This window comes from Microtus pennsylvanicus, chromosome 2 (assembly GCF_037038515.1).
Source record: "Microtus pennsylvanicus isolate mMicPen1 chromosome 2, mMicPen1.hap1, whole genome shotgun sequence".
Taxonomy (NCBI): Eukaryota; Metazoa; Chordata; class Mammalia; order Rodentia; family Cricetidae; genus Microtus; species Microtus pennsylvanicus.
The window spans coordinates 133304426-133319995 of NC_134580.1; the positions used below are offsets into that span (position 1 = coordinate 133304426).

The following is a 15570-nucleotide window of genomic DNA, read 5'->3' on the forward strand; positions in this document are numbered from 1 at the left end:
GCATACACACACATACACACGCATACACACACACACATACACACACGCTTGCGCGCGAGACCCTAAACAAACAGCCTGTGGTTTCCATCCTTGCCTTGTTTGAGTAGCTCTTGGTGTACCAAAAAGAAGAGAAAAGCCTGCACCTTTGGGGAGCCAGAGTGCTCTAATGGGCCTTCTCACAGGAAGCTGATCTGAATGCTGTCTTAGTCACTGTCCTGTGGCCGCGAAGAGACACCATGACCAAGGCAGCTCCTAAAAGAGAAAGCATTAACTGGAGGCTGTTTACAGCTTCAGAGGCTCCAGTCCATTGTCATTTTATCAGGGAGCAGCAAGACAGTGTACATGACACCTGAGCAGTAGCTGAGAGCTGTGTCTTAAAATACAGGCAGAGTGAGAACTGGGCCTAGTGTGGACAGTTCCCCCAAAAGGCCACACCTTCTCCAACAAGGCCTTACCACCTAATCCTTCTCAAGTAGCGCCACTCTTGACAGCACTCTTGGTAGCAAAGCATTCAAATTTATGAGCCATTTTTATTCAAATCACCACAGGTGGCATTGTGGAAGGGAGTGGGAGTTGCCTGAAGCACTGTTTCCCAAGGGAGTCTTTTAGCAACAGCTTAAGAACCACTCACTGCCAGGAGGAAGGGCAGGCTGACCTTGAGAAATGAGATTCTTAGATTTACCTGGAGCACTTACTACCCCTGCTCAGAGCCAGAGAAAACTGGGAAGGCAGCGACGGGACTGGGGTTGGGGGTGTTGTATACTGCCCCGCCTTGTTGAGCATCAGAACAGGGAGAGTTAGAAAGTGTGAGCTGAAGTCGCACGTGGGAGTTTTGCTGGGACTTGTTCTTGAATGTGTTGTTAGTCCATGGCAGCATTTACAGTTGACTTTATTTGGAAAGCCTGATTCTTCCAAAAAAGAAGAGATGGAGTCTGCTCAGTGACCCATAAGACAACTAGCTACAGCTTGACCTGGCCGCCTGTCGGTCACTAAGCTGCATCATTCTGCTGCCCCTGTGAGGCCCTTGTCTAAGGCAGTCCTGACTTATATTATGGAACTCAGGCTTTGTCTGCTCACTCTGTTGATTATTTAAACCTCTTGGCCTACTAGATTTTTATTTATTCTGCTTTTGAGACAGGATCTCTCTTTGTAACCTAGATTGGCCTTGAATTTGTGATCCTCTTGCCTCAGCCTTCCAAAGTACTGTGATTAGTAACATTATGTCCAGAAAAAGATCATTGGCTTTATGCCTTAGGCAGACGTCACTTTAATGTTGGTGTAAGCAGGTGGAAGGGACCTTGGACTTGTAGAGCCCAGGCTTGAAGGCATCTTCCATTGCAGGAGTGAAAGTAGTGCCTGAAGTCCAAATTTGAGGAAGATTTCTATACCTGTGTTTGTTCTTGTGAACTGTGCTGGGGGTTGTAGGGTGTGGCGGGTACAGAGTAAGGCATATGGATCCAGAGCATCTGATTTGTTGCAAGAGTCTTCATTAATAGTTTACTTAAGCCTTCAAGCTAAGTTTAGCTAGCTAAGCTCTAGTGTGCCTAGGCATTTGGCTTTGAAGAACTGAGAATTACTGCTGGGTGTGTTGGTGCACGCCTTGAATCCCAGTACTTGGGAGGCAGAGGCAGGTGGATCTCTTGAGTTTGAGGCCAGCCTGGTCTACATATTGAGTTCTAGAGCAGCCAGAGTCTCACTATATAGTGAGACTCTATGCTGTCCCTGCACTTTGGGCAGGGAAAAAGGACACATGTGTCTAACATGACAGTACAGCAGAAGCATGCTAACCCCTGACATCTGAGTCTTACCCAGTGCTGTGGGTGAGGCTCCTCTAAGAAAGTCTTTAACCTGTATGGGCCCAGCCTCAGGATCCTCCTTATAAAATGCCTTGTGAGGGGGAAAATAAGCCTCTAGGAGTTTCTAAGCCTCAGACCTCACATGGCCCAGTAGTTTCCCATACAGATGTATCAGAAGGTATTTGTGAGCTGATGACGGAAAATATGGGTCACTGGGAGCCATAGTGTAGCGGACTGTGGAAGTCTGATGTGGCTGAGGTAAGTGAGCACAGAGCAGCTGTGGGGGGGGGGGGGTTGTAGAGCAAAGGTTTGGGTAGGATACCTGTTCTCTAGGTGCATAGTGATTTTCTGCGGTGGGTGGAGCTCAGCTAGGAAGTGGAGGGGCAGAAGCAGCCTTGTTAGGACCAAGAGAAGCAGCTTGAGGGAGTCCTGAATGAATAGACTATGGGCAGTGGCATGCGCAGAGGTCAGGAAGGGAGAGGATGAATTTGGAGTCAGCTCTGAGCAGCTGTGGGGAAGGTGGGGCACAGTGTACCTTCTCAGTAGAAGGGCGTGAAGAACTGGACTCTGGAGGTGAGGCTGGCAGCGTTCCTAGAGAAATAGCACAGACTCCTAGGAGGCCTTTCAGTGAAGGGGTCTTGGACTCAGGTGGCGACAGGTGGGTATTTTGAGCCTTCTAGAGAGCTTGTTTCTGAGTGATCAGTCTGGGGTGGTCCGCAAGTTTTTAACACAAAAGGTGTACTTTTGTAATCATTTGTCTAGCTTTGTCCAGAGCAGTGGCTCTCAACCTTCCTAACGCTGTGACCCTTTAATATACTTCCTCATATTGTGGCGACCTCCGGCCATAAAACTGTTTTCACTGCTACTTCATAATTCATTTTGATACAGTTATGAATCTTAATGTAAATATTTTTGAAGATGGGGTTGTGACCCACTGGTTGAGAACCACTGGTCTAGCTGAAGTCCTCAAAAGTCTCAGGAACATGTGAGCACCTGTATTTTTATACAGCTGTTGAGGACAAGTTCAAAGAATACAAATATGGCACTGCTCTTTACTTCCACCTCCATGTGCTGGGTTGGATGTCCTCCCACGGGCTCTCAGCAGTCTGGCAAATTGGTTATTTCTTTATTAAGCTGGACCTTTGGGTGGTTGGCAGCTGCAGTGTGGTGGTAGACCTGAGGAGCAGGGCCAGTCTGGTTGGGGAATGCAAAGCAGGTGGGTGGAGCTAGCAGATTGGCCTGTGGGCTAGCCCAGCAGCCCGCACAACATAACCCAGTGTCTTCCCTTGTCTTCCTAGGAGTATAAACAGAAGCTTGCGCGAGTAACCCAGGTCCGCAAGGAACTCAAGTCCCACATTCAGAGTTTGCCAGACCTCTCACTGCTGCCCAACGTAACAGGGGGCTTGGCACCTCTGCCTTCTGCTGGTGACCTCTTCTCAACTGACTAGGACAGGTATCACGCTCCAGGGTCCCATGTGTGCCAGAGAAAAGAAGCAAGTCACTGTTGGACACAGCCTTCTTGCCCTGGCTCCACCTCTTCAGCCAGCATCTGCCTCAGGAACGAAGCAGGGGACTGTGACTCATTCTCCAGCTCCTCCTGAGCACAGTTAGGAGCCGTGTGGTTGGACTCAGTTTTGACTCGTATTTGCTAAGAGTACTGACTCTCTCCCCCGACTCATGTTCTCATGCCCTGTTGCTTTTCCATTCTTAGCTCTCTCTTACTCCCGTAAGCCATGAAAATCATGTGTATTTCTGGAAGCTTTCAAAAGAATTTTTCCCCAAGTGACAACACTTGTCATAGAAGTAGCTAACCCCTTTCTGAGATAGGCTTGGCCAGGTTCAGAACAGGCTCCCAGTGAGGGACTCAGGCTGCAGGCGTTGGCTTTCCTGGCTACCATCTGCCCACAAGGTTGGCAGCACAGCCATTAGGCAGTTTGCCACAAGAAGTTTGCCAAATTGCTGACCCTTCCTGACCATTGCTTCTACTAGAGAGGTGTGGTCAAGATTAGGTGTGTTTGTTTTTCAAGCATTCTAGAGAATCTAGTAGTAAGATTCAAAGCTGATCTGGGACGCAAAGTCACAGTGCAGGTAGACTGACCGGGATCACAAGTCAATTGCCTGGTTTCTCCCCTCAACCTTCCCATGCCACACATCTCAAGGGTCCCTGGTATCAGAGAACATCCCTAAATCAGGACCCTCTGCCCCCTGGTGCTGTGAAGGTAGCTGTTCTGGATGGCGTGCCTCGGGCCGAGGATATTCCACAGGTTGTACCTGGGCTCTCGTGAATGTCACCCTTCCCTTGGGGACTGGAGTATACGCCAACTCCACCACGTGGGTGTCCATCCACAGTGCCGTGACTAAATCCGAGCAGCTCTGCAGATAGGACACTGAGCACGCCAGGCGGTTCATGTTGCTCCGTGCTTCCATGTTCCCGTGCAAGGAGAGGAGTCTTTATACAAACAGCTCACCTCCAGCAGAGGAAGGGGATGTAGGGAGACTAATTTGGGGTTTTAATTCCATTATCATGCCAGCCGACATTATGACTGAATGATGTAGTTAAGATTTTTATCTTATGTCTAGTAAAGATAGGGCTTAAACCTGAAAAGTCTTTCTAATCTGGCAGGCTTATTTTTGACATTGGAAAGGGCAGAAACCATTTTGCCCTGGTAGTGTAATAGGAATTAGAGCCCGAAGCTGAAGTCTAAAATCCATAAGAAGGAATTCAGTGAAGGGGCCTGAGAAGCTTCGTTATTCTGAGTTGCTGTTTTTAGGATCACCAAAAAAAGCACATGTCGTTTTATATGTTAAAGCAAACCTGTGTGTCACCAAGTAGGCAGCCCTCGGTGTGGCAGCGGTGGTGCTCAGTTCTCACGGAGCACATGCTGCTGATGGCTGTTCACTCTGCCCGTGGTTTTGTCGACATTGTCTCCAGAGGCTACAGTAGGTGTTTGCCGGCCACAGACCAAAAGACTGTAGCAGCTCTGCTCTGGTCACTAGGAGAAAATAGGACAACATCACATATCTGACCGGCAATCAGTGCATAATTCTTACAGCAAGATCAAGAAATGAACCTGTAGCGATTGTGTAAGTGAATGTGTTGGCCTCTTAACCCCCGTTACTAGCAGACTTCCGGTGAGGAAGTTGGTTTTGTTTTAATGAAATGCTTTGGTTTTAATCTTCCTTGTTGTACCCCCACTCCCACCACCAGTCTCCCAACCATGTGCTTACTCCCCTTGTTTAATTTAATGGAACGTCTTGTCGCTGAGAGTTGATCTAGCGGGTGGGGTGGGTGACTTATGGTTTTGTGTTTATTTAGGGCATCCATAGGCCTAAGGTTCTTCCCTTTAGGGTTGTATTCCTCAGAAAGTCTTCAGTCTTTTTTTGTTTTTGTTAAAGGATATTTTTAAAGCTTAAATTTGTATATTAATTTAGGACTTTATTTAGAAGTATAGGCTGCCATCAGTGGTAGCAGTATATTCTGAGATGTCTCATAGATATATATTTTTGAATAAAGATGGTGTTGTTGAACAACATTTTGTGATGTTTCTTCTTCCTGCCTTGTGTGGTGGTGATCACCCATGGAGAACACTGTCTGCTCAGACTCTTCCCCCTTGGGGCTGTTAGCAGCATAAACTTAAAATAGCAAGATGAACTTACTCTCCGGTTCTTTCTTCAAGCTTGATTGACAGCTAGCAATTCACATTGTTGCCGAGAGAGCCAACTGCATTTCATCCTTGTGCCGGCGTGGTCCATCAAGACCAACTACAGCTAAAGTCCTAGTTCACTGTCAGGAAAAATTGAGACTACATATTATCTGTGCCCTTTTTTTCTCCCTTAGATTTTTTTCCCATGTGTGTGAGTTTTGCCTGCATGTATGCATGTGCACCAAGTGTGTGCCTCGTGATTATAGACTAGGCCAGAAGAAGGCTTTGGATCCCTTGGAACTGGAGTTACAGATGGTTGTGTGCTGGGAATCAAACCTGGGTCCTCAGCAAGAGCCCCAACTACTCTTTACTGCTGAGCCATCTCTCTAATTCTTCCCCAACCCCAACCCTGTGTTCTCACTTAATAAAAGTTGAGTGTAAATTGTGAATCTCAGACAAGATCTTGTGTCTCAGCCTTCATGATCTTGTGAATTCCTTTACTCCTCTCTATAAATAGTGTGTTCATAATTCTCTTGATTTTAATTAGCTTTTGATACTGTGACATGACACTGAGGTCCTCACAGCTTGAGGAGTTGACGAATCTGCCAAAACACTTAAACCTTGGGTGATTAGAGTCATTAACTTTGTGTGACCTTTCTGGGCCTGGTACCTCCCTCCCAGGACCTTGATTTCTTATCTCTGAGCTGCGTGGTACCAGATCATTCCAGGCTCTCTGCCAGCCCTGAAAGCTGAGGTTGTTGTTGCCTACATCACCTTAGAGAACTCTGGGTAGAATGTCCTGAGATGCCAGTAATATAAGTAAGTGAGTAGGGTCCTGGACCTGCTAGGTCGCTTCTATGACACCTTGGAGATTTGTGTCTACAGGAACGAGGACCCAGAGACAATGCCAAGACCAGGAAGGTGGATGAGCGCTGTGGCTTGCCAGCTGTCAGCTGTATTGGGCTCTTTTAGAAAAAGCCATTTCCTGGCCTGGTTTTGCTCTTTCTCCTAGAATGATTCATCTAACTAAACTTATTTCTCGCCGCCTCTGTGAGGTTTCCATTTAAAAATCATTCTTCCACTCTCAGGCTCAGATTCAATTAAGAATCCATTATTCCTCTGCACAGTAGGTTGGGATTCATACAGCTTTATGTAGTGTTGAAAGCCCAGTTTGTTCAATTTTTTTAGACCAAAATAGTTATTTTGCATTAAAAATTTATTCCTACCACTGGTTTGATAAATATTAAAATTAGCATTATCAATCAATTCATCTTTTTTTTTTTTTAACAAAGAGGTGGCTTTGAAAAGTGCTAACTGTCTTGCCCCTCACTGTGATGACCTTGGGTAGGTGGTCTGGTCACTTAGGCCCTTGGCTGCTTTCCATAGGAAACCTAAGTTGCACAAGTAACTGCTAAGGTCCTTTGAAGGTCTAAGTTCAAGGCCTGGGCTTCTGAGCATTTTTGCCCCCTGAGACTTCCTAGTGAACTCGGTGCCCGCATAATACCCTCCCTCCATCGGTTTTTAAATGCTGGTTATCTGCATGAATTCTTAGTTATGAACTAGATAAGGCAGTTATAGACATCCCTATTGATAACTTAGCACAATGCCTGTCAAACGAGACTAGTGCCAGGTCTGGGACAGATGAGCACAGTGATGGCTGTGACTGTGTTAAATAATACATGTAGGTATTTACATGCATGTGCGCTGAGAGGCTAAAAGAAAGGTGTGTTGGAAGGCTGTATACCATATAGGTGGTACTTACAGTAAAGGGGGTCAAACCCCATACCTCTCTCACCCCCTCACTCAGGGGTGAGGCATTAGAACCAAAGGAAGATATGAGGGGTAAGGATTCCTTCAAAGAGCACCACCATCAGTGTGTGGAGTCTCACACAAGGGAGCAGTAGGTGCCAACATCCTCTTTCCCCAAGACTGAGGCCAACATGAGCTGAGTGGGCCCTGTAGGGTGGTGACCCCTGCCTGGCAAAATCTAAACAATACGGTGCTAGTAGCTAGCTAGGTTCACAGATGAGGGGTCAAAGAAAAGATGTGCCCCAGTCTGGTGAGGCCTCCCTCCGCTGTGAGGTCTGTGAGGTCAGAGTGGGGGAGAGCAGCGGCCACATTCTGGCATGCTCTGACTTAGGTGCTGGGTAAGGACCACGTGTGAACTAAGAATCAGGGAGAGCACATCATTGGGAGAGCTTGCGATGGGGTGAGCCCTGGGGACTGGGAGAAGAGGGTGAGAACACCCCAGAGGAAGTTGTGGGGGCCAAGCCAGGTCAACTCTTCAGAAAGTGCTGTCTCTTGCTTCCCTGACACCACTCAGTTCCTGGAGGGGTTAGAAGCTTTAACGAGGGCACCCTGCCCTATGCTGCTGTCTCACCTGCTGCAGACCTGGAGCAGTCTTGCCACTTGCATTGCAGCTTAGCTCCGTGCACGTAGGTAGCCGAGTTGGAACCAGCTTGCATCTGCATCACCATGACTACTCCCCAGTGAAGTGCGGAGGCCTGAGTTGTCCTTTGGTTGGAGACTCTTGCCCACTCATTGGGCTACAGTGCTGCCTGCTGTCATTGGAGTCTCACCAACCTTTTGTTTATCGTGTTGGTGATCTAGGGCCTTCACGTCTCCGTTCACTGTTCTGTTTCTGCTACCCACTTTCCTTTCCACAGCATTAAGCTGTTAGTAAGCTCGCAAACTACCGTTCTCTGTGTAAATGTGGATACACAAAGCACAATTAACCAATGCTGCGTGCTGCATGTGTGATGTTGTGCAGCCAGCACCACCGTCCAGTTCCAGAACATTCTCACCCCACTTGAGGAAACCAGCTAGCCCTTGAAGCAGTCACTCCCAGCCCCTGGCAAACAGCCTGCTTTCTGTTTCTATGAAATTCCGTACTCTAGCCCTTAAGATAAATAGAATCACACAAATGTGACCTTTTGGGGGGCTCATTTCACTTGGCTCAGTGTTTCCTGCTTGCTTTACCTGCCTTTGTAGCAGGTGCCGGATTTCATCCCTTTCTGAAGCGGTGTGACAGTCTGTTGCGTGGACATGCCACATTGGGTTTATCGGTTAATTTGTGGACGTTTGGGTTTTGTTTTCTACCTCTTGGCTTTGTTGACTGAGCTGCTCTGAACTCGTTTTGGTTTGCACACCTGTTCTCAGATCTTTAAGGTATGTGCCTCTGCAATGCTTTGTTGACTCCCATGGGAGGCCTTACCCTTTCTGAGGAGTGGATGGGGGGGGGAGTGGGAGGGCACAGGAGGCGAGGAGGGAGGGGAAACTGTGGTTGGTATGTAAAATAAATTTTAAAGATTTAATAAAACAACTACAACAACAAAAGGTATGTGCCTCTGAGTGTCACGGCCAGGTCACGGGGTAATTGTTTGCTTACCTTCTTGTGGAATGTGTTAGCTCTCTGAGGATTAGAATCTGTAGAAAAGGACTGAATTGTAAATCAGAACATATTAACAGCAGGAGGCTGGCTGGTCCTTGGCTTTATACATGCTAGAAAGCCAGAAGACCCAGGACCTGCTCACCCCAAGAAGCTGGAAGCTTCAGAAAAAGAGGCACAGAGTTGACTCGGTCCCAGTGGGAGGCCGAAGACCTAGAGGCTCCCTGGAGTCACAGGTTTGAATCCCTGGGTGATGGTAGCTGTAGTAAATGCACTCACTCAGAAAGTGTGTAGTACGCACATACTGCTTCTTTCTGGTTCCCTTCTTGGTTCTGCCTGGGTCTATTGGACGGTGCTATCCACGGTACTATCCATGTTCAAGCTGGAGCTTCGCCCTTTGCCTGCTCTCACACAAGCCTGGCCTCTTGCAAGGCTCCCTGAATCTAGAATGCAGGCTGCTTTCTAGCCAGTCAAGGTGACAAGATTAGCTTTCGACAGCAGCTGACCATTTCCATCTGTGCCAGCGATTTGGCAGCAGTCCAGTTTTCCTGCATTCTCCCTGTTACATGTAAGATCCAGTCCAAGAACGCGAAGACTTACTTCTGTGTTCTTCTTAGATTTAATATCATCCTTCTACATAGAAAATGACCATTATAAATGTATATACTTCTGAGATAGAGGAGGGAGGTGGTGGATGGTGTGGTTTTTGTTTACCAGATGGTTCCTCCTTGTGCACAGAGACCGTCAGTCTTCTGCTAAGGCCTGCAGTGGACCGAGGGAGGCCCACACCTGTTTTGGAAGGCAGCCTATTCTACTTGCTCAAACTCTGGTCTCAAGTCTAATCCTAACTAAAAATACCTTCACAGAACTATCCAGAACAGTGTCGAAGTGTCCGAGTACTTCTGCCTAACCAAGTTGACACAATTTTTTAAAAAAAACTTTTAATATTTTATTTGTCTGTTTATGTTCATGAGTGTCTTGCTTCCACATGTGCCTGTACAGAACATGTGTGTCTGGTGCCCTCTGAGGTCAGAAGAGGGCATCAGATCTCCAGGAACCGGAGCTACAGATGATTGTGAGCCACTGTGTAGGTGCCTCTGTCTCCTAAGTGCTGCGATAATGCCACCACTCCCAGCAATGTGAGTATATCCATGACCTCAGATATTTAGAGTGTGTGTGTGTGTTAAAAACATTAGAAATTCTCTTCTAGCTATTTTGAGGCATATAATAAAATGTCCACCATAGTCATTGTACTATGTCACGGAACATGAACTGTTTGTTATTCTCTGTTCCGACTGAGCTCCCAAACCTGTCAATCATCTGTCCCCAGCCCTCCTGCCACTGTTCTGTTCTCTACATCTCAGAGGTCAGTGGTTTGCCACCCACATATGCATATGAGCAGTGATTGTTTTTTCATGTGGACATATCATCACACACACACACACACACACACACACACACACACACACACATTTCATCCATTTGTGAGAGTTGTGAACCACCATGTGTATGCTGGGAATTGAACCCAGGTCCTTTGGACGAGTAGCCAGTGCTCTTAACCACTAAGATATCTCTCCAATCCTTTTAAATAATTGTATTTCTTACTGTGTGCATGCGTATGTGTTGTTGAGGGGTAGGAGCATTGCAATGGCACCCTGTCAGAAGACAGTTCTGTGGAGTTGGTTCCCTGTGGGTTCTGGGACTTGAACTTGGGTCTCTAGGCCTGTGTGGCAAGCACCCTTACCTGCTGAGCTGTCTTGCCAGCCCTATCTTGAGAACCCTGCACGGTGTTTCCCGTTATGAATAAACTAATTTTTGTGGCTAAGAGCTCCCTTCTCTCCACATTCTTGTAGGCATGTTTTATTTTTTCTCTTCTGTAAGGGTCATTCTGACTGTTCCAAGTGGCAGTTTATGGGTTTGATTTACAGTACCCTGACGACACATGATGTTGGATATCTTTTCATAATATTAATTACTTTGGAGACTGATTTCTTTCTTTCTTTCTTTCTTTTTTTTTTTTGAGAAATTCTATCCAGAGCACTTGTCAAATTTTAATTGGATTATTACTGTTTTGTTGTTGAACTTCTGTTTGTTCTGGACACTAATCCCTTGCTGGATGAATAGTTTGCAAATATTTTCTCCCATTCTCTAGGCTTTCGTTGATTGTTTGAAGTTTGATACAATCCTATTGGTCAATTTTTGTTTTTGTTTCCTGGTCCTAGCAGTATTTGTAGAAAAGACCATTCTTTCCCCTTGAATGGTTTGCTTTTTTTCTCTTAGAGCCACACCCCCACTTTGGAGTCTGGAGACAAGGTCTTATTATGTAGCCTAGACTGGCCTCTAATTCTCTTGTCTTTGCCTCATGAGTTCTAGGATTACGGATGTGCACCACCACATCTGGTCCTGAAATCCTGAATGCTTAGAAATGGGAATTTAAAAGTTTCCTTGGTCATGTGATGACCAGTCAACCCAGATTAGCTTTAAAGATGGTCTTCCTATCTCAGTACTTGATTAAAATGTTCATGGTCCTGGCTTCCTGGTATAATTGTAAAACTTAAGAATATTCATGAACTAGCCAGGCGGTGGTGGCACACTCCTTTAATCCCAGCACTCGGGAGGCAGAGGCAGGTGAATCTCTGTGAGTTCGAGACCAGCCTGGTCTACAAGAGCTAGTTCCAGGACAGGCTCCAAAGCTACAGAGAAACCCTGTCTCGAAAAACCAAAAAAAAAAAAATATTCATGAACCAACTCCAAGCACACTTTAAAAACTTGTCTCTACCCATCTTCAGTAAGGGCACTATCTATTATAGTTAAATGACATTTTGAGTAAAAATAATGAAAAATAACTAATCCGTGGAGGATTAACCTCTATGTGATACCCTAAACTCAGACATATCGTAATCACAGAAAATGCAAGTAGAACAGAAGCAAGACCCGATTACATGCTGCCCGGAAGAAACAACCTTTAACAAGTAGTTTCAAAGGAAAGAATGGGGACTGGGAATGTAACTGAGTAGGTAGATTGCTTACCTAGCGTGTATGAAGCCGTGAGTCAAGTGTCTGTAGTCCCAGTACTGGGAAGACAGGTAGGAGAATCAGAGGTTTAAAATCATTCTCAGCTTCTCAGCTGATTTTTTTTTTGTTGTTGTTGTTATTTGATTGGTTGTTTTGTTTTTGTTTTTACTGAGTTCCAGGGCAGCCTGAGATCCATGAGACTATCTTTTTCTGTTTTTTTTTTTCTTCTTTTAAGGGAGTTAAAATGGTAACTGAACCAATCTGGGAAATACCATTGGGAAAATGACATCAAAGAAAAGAATATTAGTGTTGTTAGAACAGTTCATTTTGTAATGGTAAAAAGCTAAGGATAAAGGAGATGCCACCCTAAGCATTTGTGCATTTAATAACAGCTTGAAAATGGATGATGCAAAAGCTGATGAAATTGCAAATAGACAAATATACTATTATAATAGAGATGTCAATACCTCCTCTCAGGGATTGATGGGATGAGTATGGAATACATATTTGTGTACTCATCCATCTCGGGTTGAAACCCTGGCCCCAATGTGACGGTATCTGAAACTAAGGTCTGGGAGGTGCACTGCTGGCAACCAGAGCCGCTTGGGTCCTGGAGCCCTGACTAGGGTCAGCTGGTGGATAAAGGACGAACACACAGCTAGAGGAACTAAGAAAGGGCAGTCACACAGACACAGTTGGAAGCTGGGACCAGGTGTCACTACCTGGAACCTTAGCGGGTGGTTTATTAGGCACAGATGGGGAGGGACAGGAAGAGAGAGGGGGTAGCTAGTCTCAGCGGGCTGTTTCTGCAGGGAGCAGTCCCAATTGTAAATATCCTGGAGGAGGAAGCTGCGGTTGGCAGTCTTTGCACACACACTGGTCAGGTTTTCACAAACGTGCACACTCAGACCTCTCCACCTGGCATCCAACCTGAAGGGCCCTAAACTTATTCACTTTGCAATCAAATTTGGCCTCAATATCCCTGAGCTAACCAATCCAAATTACTGCCTAATGGCACCCTAGATGCCAATATTTGGGACCTTTACAGCTATTACGAGCAATAAGGGAAATAGAGATTCCATACGTCCAGGCTTTCTTTTATCTCCACTCCAAACCCTCTCTCTGTTCTTTCCGTCCCGTAGTCCCTTCCCTCCCCCACAGCTCTTCCTAGCCATGAAACCTGAACGGGTGTTCCTCCACCTGTAGGGATAAGTCCCGCCCCTTAGGGGGCGTGTTCGCCTCGGGCTAATGTTTGCCTATAAATTTGGCGAGTGTGCTCCCAGCCGCTGCCTCTGCTTCCCATGGCAAAGAGCTTGTGCTAATTTTTTGGGAGACATTAATAACAACTATCCAAAAAGCAAGAGGCTTAACTTCATAAAGAGAACTTCTTGGATTCTTCTTCGAATCGTCTGTGATGCTCCAATAACTGGAGCCCATACATTCTATACTGATGCCAATAAATCAGGGAAGGCAGGTTGCAAATCAGAAGACTTGGGTAAGGTGGAACAAAGTCCGTATAATTCTGTCTAGAAGGCGGAATTATATGCCATTCTTATGGTGCTAAGGGATTTTAAAGAACCTATTAATATAGTTACAGATTCACAATACGCAGAAAGAGTTATTTTACATATTGAAACTGCTGAATTTATACCTGATGATACTGAACTAACCTCATTGTTTCTCCAGGTTCAAGATTTGATCAGGAACAAGCTTTGCCCTATGTACATAACACACATCCGATCCCATACGGGTCTGCCAGGTCCTCTAGCACAAGGTAATGCAGAAATTGATCAATTATTGATTGGTAGTGTGCTACAAGCCTCTGAATTTCATAAAATACATCATGTTAATAGCAAAGGTTTGAAGAAAGAGTTTTCAGTTACGTGGCAACAAGCTAAGGAGATTGTAAAGAAATGCCCTACTTGCTCTTTACCAAACGCCACTGCCTGCAGGGGCTAATCCAAAGGGCACCCAAAGGAATGAAATCTGGCAGATGGATGTGTTCCACTTTGCAGAATTTGGCAAATTAAAATATGTTCATCACACCATTGACACTTATTCAGGCTTTCAGTGGGCAACTGCTTTAAGTTCAGAAAAAGCTGATTCAGTAATCACTCCTTTATTAGAAGTCATGGCTATCATGGGTATACCTACACAAATAAAGATGGATAATGGTCCTGCTTATGTTTCTAGGAAAATGAAATGGTTTTTTGATTATTACAATATCAAGCATGTTACAGGTATACCATACAATCCTACAGGTCAAGCAGTCATAGAAAGATCAAATCGAACTATAAAGGATATGTTGAACAAACAGAAAGGGGTGGAAAACACCCCTAGAAATAGGTTACATAATGCTTTTTTAACCTTGAATTTTCTCAACGCTAAAGAGAAGGGAACAACGGCTGCAGAAAGACATTGGATAATGGAAAAGTCTACTGAACTAAATCAGCCAGTTTATTTCAAGGATGTGCTGCCTTCACAATGGAAGCCAGGATATGTGCTACGTTGGGGAAGGGGTTTTGCTCTTATCTTCACAGGTGAGGAAAAATTGTGGATACCATCAAAATTAATAAAGGTTCGGTTTGAAGAAGAGAAGCCACTTGGAAAAGATAAATAACAATTCTTTCATAAGGATGGCGAACATACTGATGGTAAGAAATACAGATAGGTTGGAGGCAGGGTTCTTTTCTTATCTCCACAGGAAAATACTCATCTTCAAAGAAATTGAGGGACCCTGAATATTTAATTACTGATGGATGGACACATTTTGTAAGTATTAATTTATATATATATGTCTTATTAAACATTTCTTTATAAATATATAGAGCTGGTTTTGAAGTTGGACTCTGGCTCAGTCCCTCTCCAATTCCAAGCCTGTTAGTAAGAGAAAAACCCAGAGTTTCTGGAGTTTCTGTCTCATGTCAAGAGCCATGATATGGGACAGAAAGAAATATGAGTTTAGAAAACATCTTTGCTTTTCTTCATATCTATCATACTTTTCATTGAATATATCTATCATGCCTTTCATTGAATATATATATATATGTATGTCTATATATGTCTATATGATTAATGTTTAAGTTTTTCACAATGAGTTTTTCCTGAAGTGACATTTGAAGTTTCCAGGAAGAAGATGGGGCCCCACAACAACAACTCTACCTGGTTGATATGACATCGTGATACTGATAGCTCTACTACAAGACCTGTTTTGGATACCAGCTGCACAAGACGATCCCAACTTGGTTAGCTGAAATGGTGCACATCTTGTACAACATTCTGGCCAGACCTCCACAAAATACTCAGAGACTATTTGCAATTTTAAAAGACATTGATCTTGAAATTTAACCATCATTTTACTTTCACAGGATCCCCCAGAAAGAACGTCGCCCCCATGACAGCTGGAAGTAATTCTAGAGGACGACGTCCCCTCTCCCAGTAAAGTTTACCCCTGGGTTTAGGGACATCATTTAGGGGTTGGGAGGTTGGGGGAGGAATTTTATAAGCTCAGGGATCATTTTGAAAAAAAAAAGAGGGAATGATGGGATAATAGATTTATAATTGTGAGTTACTGCTTTTAGACAAATATATCGGTATCGATTCTTGTATATTGATACAAAGTTAAATTATATTGACTATTGTATGCATGCATGTTTCTATGTCTGTTTAAAACATTTTTATGAATTGACATATATTGTATTGATATATATATAGTATATATTTACCA

At 44.8% G+C, this 15570-nt stretch overlaps 1 protein-coding gene across 2 annotated transcripts in view; it reads left to right on the forward strand.

The window, feature by feature from the left end:
* Positions 1–15570, forward strand: part of Rprd1b (regulation of nuclear pre-mRNA domain containing 1B) — a 78643-nt gene that overhangs the window by 41126 nt on the left and 21947 nt on the right. Inside the window, exon 7 of one of the 2 annotated variants that reach the window (XM_075962852.1) lies at positions 3095–5327. The exons of the other annotated variant lie outside the window; for it this stretch is intronic. Coding sequence (XP_075818967.1) covers positions 3095–3244 — 150 coding nt within the window. The 3' untranslated portion in view covers positions 3245–5327. Of the gene's footprint in view, positions 1–3094; positions 5328–15570 lie in introns of those variants that run through there. 2 annotated transcript variants of the gene reach the window in all.